This window comes from Echiichthys vipera (genome assembly GCF_963691815.1).
Source record: "Echiichthys vipera genome assembly, chromosome: 1".
In the NCBI taxonomy this organism is placed as follows: Eukaryota; Metazoa; Chordata; class Actinopteri; order Perciformes; family Trachinidae; genus Echiichthys; species Echiichthys vipera.
The window spans coordinates 30719165-30722771 of record NC_139826.1 but is presented as its reverse complement, the minus strand read 5'-3'; the positions used below and the strand labels follow the sequence as shown (position 1 = coordinate 30722771).

Sequence of the window (3607 nt, the reverse complement as noted above, 5' to 3'; positions counted from 1 at the left end):
GTTCTGCTGCATCAATTTTTATTAACTGTCCACTGTGGGACAGTTTTATAGGAATGTAAAGCTAAATTGATAAATTGCAAGTGAAAAAGTGAAGCCCCCTTATACAAAGTACTAACAGTATGTGTGACACCGACACGACTGACACGTGAAATAGTGTAAATAAGGAGAAAGTACATGGAGATGAGGTTGAAAATCACTGAAGTTGTCCATTAAATAAGTATAGTTTAAGTATCTTCCTGTTCTCTCACCACAGCGCTGCAGCAGTCCCTCCACCCCCAGTGGGATCCTGTCCCCAGTGGGCACTGGTCCAGTAGATGGACAGCTGCACTGGGAGGACAGGCAAGGCCAGTGGCTGAGGAGACGCAGGCTGGATGGAGCTATCAACAGAGTACCAATGGGTTTCTATCAGAAGGTCTGGAAGATCCTGCAGAAGTGCCACGGCCTGTCCATCGATGGATACGTGTTGCCCTCTTCTACCACAAGAGAGGTAGCGTCTCTCAGACTTCAGATGGATTTAGGACTTCCTGTGTGTGTGTGTGTGTGTGTGTGTGTGTGTGTGTGTGTGTGTGTGTTTAACTCTTTTTTTTTCCGTGTAGATGACTGAGGGAGAGATCAAATTTGCGGTGCAGGTGGAGTCCGTCCTAAACCACGTCCCTCAGCCAGAGTACCGGCAGCTGATAGTGGAGACTGTGATGGTGCTCGGCCTGGTAGCTGACGTGGACGTGGACAGCATCGGTGGCATTATCCACGTGGACCGCATCCTGCATCTGGCCAATGACCTCTTCCTCAGTGACCAGGTACTGAGATAGCTGATGGCTAGAGACACATTTTATTTGAAAGGATGTTCATGTATTTTGACAGAGATTGACTCTGTTCTACCTCTGCATCCCCAGAAATCCCACAGTGCCAGTGATTATTTCCTGGAGAAGGACCCAGCGACCGGAATCTGCAACTTTTTCTACGATAGCGCCCCCAGTGGCAGCTATGGCACCATGACTTACCTGTCCAAGGCGTCAATTACTTATGTCCAGGACTTCCTGCCGAGCTCCAGCTGCCTGATGCAGTGAAAGAAGCAGACTGAACGCCTGAAGAGACGTGTTTTATAGGTAAAGGATCATCTGGCCATGTGGTGCTTTTACTCTTCTATAAACTCTCATACACTGACGTTAACATCATTGCCTTGGCAGCTCATTTCAAACCACTATATAAGAATTTATTTTTTCTTTGTTGAGTCTGGACTGTGAACTTATTTATTACTTAAACGTGTGTGTGTCAAATGTGTGTTTAAAGGACTTACTAACATGCATTTTATGTAAACTGAAAGTTGCAAAGACATCTCTGCTCTTGGTGTTGTGTGTGAGAATATTATACGTTAAACAGTCAACTGTCTTGTATTTGAATGCGTCATATGTTGTAATTCTACAGAGCTCGGCAGTTATCAGAGTCAACATTTTGATCATTGGTGCACGCAAATTATTTCCCTCAAAACAATAATTTGTACTTTTATTTTCTGTTACTAATGTTTTATGTGTGTTTAGTAATATAATTATTTATTATTTTACTGTAATGAGAACCTTAAATAAATGGGGGAAATAATAAAATATAAATCATGAAATAAATTTGTATCCTCAAATTACTTTTTCCCCCCACAGATGACTAATTTGTTCGTATGAATTACCTTTTATTTTACCCTCTGATAGCTTCCAGACTCGATTAAAATAATACTGTAGTTATTGTAGTCTTGTATTAACATGGGAACAATACAGTTGTTATAGTTGTCCTTGAATGCCAAGATGTCTTTGTCTTTGTGTACGTGTTGTGTGTTTTGTACAATGAGCGGAAATTAATCCATCTGTCTGCATACGAATGTTCTTGCTACTGATGTGGCAAGTCAACATTTTGCATGTACCTCAACATATTTACAGTTTGTTCATTTATGAACCATGGAAATACGTTTATTTCTGGTGTGTTAGGACAGAAGCTTTAATACTGGTACTTAGTTTTATGTGTATGTTGGCTTAGACACAGTATATGCATGATGTGTGCTAAATAAAATGGAAGTACAGCCAGATATTGGTAAAGTACCAGAGAGGTGCGCAGTATGTGGAAAAAGGTCTTTGTAAGTCTGAGAAGCACAGAAAGAAAAACAGTTGCTTTGATTTTGAAAGTAAAATGTCAGGAAAGTTGTATATTTTAAAGCTAACCCATGAAATATTTCCATTTACTGAAAACTAATGTAACAAAAATAGAGAGAATTAAAATACATATATATAATTATTTGACTATTATAATACATTAAACAATTCATCACTTATTTAACAAACCTGTTTAATTATTTTTAACAAAGCAGTTTCCCCTCATTATCACAATTTATTATTTTTCCTTTTCACAACCTGTCTCTGGCACTGTGCAGTAGAGATGCGTGTAATGTGCGGATATAGTTTTTAGTTCTGCTGCTGTGATATTACTGCGTTCATGGAAACATCTCTTATTACTGAAAGCAGCAGTGGCGTGCGCAGACTCTTAGAGGCGTGGGGCAAAAAATGAATGAATGTATGAAATGATTGAGTAAATGAAAACTGATGAATATTTGTTTATTCCATGTTCATGTCAGACAGGAGAATTGTTCTGTATTCTTGCCAGAGAATTAAAAGTAACATTTAAAGTATTTAAAAACACTGTTGCGGTGTTCTTATTAATGTGTTTTTTTCATTCTTTGATAGTCACCTGAATCCTGGAAACAAAGTCTCTAAAACTCCCATTTTTCGCGCTATGGCTTTGAAATCCAGGGCGTCTGTTTTGGCCTCTCTGAGGTGCTCTCCAGCTCAGCCAGCAGTATTCACTGTTGTCCTTGGTACACATTTCTTCCAGCTGTAGGGGGAGAGACGATGGGAGGCTGGGCAGGCACATTTATAGCCACCTTTTTGGTTCACACACAGGTGGGAACACCCTCCATTCTTCCGACTGCACTCATTAATGTCTGGAGGAGATGGAAGGATGAAAAAGAAAAGTTTTCCAAAGCTCACTTAGTATGCATAATTACGGTGAATTTATACATGTATGCATAAACTCTCCCATTTATATGAATTTCACTCATGATTGTGCATGACTCCACTGACCTTTGCAGCGTCGCCCGTCTCTGTGGAGCGAGTATCCTCTGGGACAGATGCAGCGGTGAGAGCCGGGCAGGTTGACGCACTGCCACTCACACGTTTCCTCCTGGCACTCATTTATATCTGTGTGGACACATTAGTTGGAGAAATCTATTCATGATTTCCTTGGAGAAATAGCAGGGACATGCACGGTAGGCCAATGCTACCTACTATATTTTTCCTACCTACGCACTCCTCCCTGAGAATTTGTGCAGTTGAATTCTCAGGTGGTGTTGTTGGCTGCTTCCTGTACCCAGGTGGACACTCAGCGATGCAGCTGTGTCCGTTTCCAGCTAAGATGTGCCCATACATGCAGGAGCATCGGTAGGATCCTGGGGAGTTGTGGCACTGCTCTGTACAAGGCCCGAGCCCCTGATTAAAAGCACATTCATCTACATCTGTATAAGAAAAAGAAGTTCAGGAGATGGTGACAACCAAACTTAAGTCTACACCCT

General features: G+C 41.2%; 1 protein-coding gene across 2 annotated transcripts in view; it reads left to right on the top strand.

Annotated features, from left to right (window-relative positions):
• The window catches only part of LOC310949823 (phosphorylase b kinase regulatory subunit alpha, liver isoform), a 19793-nt gene extending 17228 nt beyond the window's left edge, over positions 1 to 2565 (top strand). For both annotated transcript variants that reach the window (XM_083917384.1, XM_083917383.1), the window contains exons 30-32: positions 254 to 487; positions 597 to 797; positions 894 to 2565. In XM_083917384.1, coding sequence (XP_083773510.1) covers positions 254 to 487; positions 597 to 797; positions 894 to 1067 — 609 coding nt within the window. In that variant the 3' untranslated portion in view covers positions 1068 to 2565. The remainder of the gene's footprint in view (positions 1 to 253; positions 488 to 596; positions 798 to 893) is intronic.
• The last annotated feature ends 1042 nt before the right edge of the window (positions 2566 to 3607 follow it).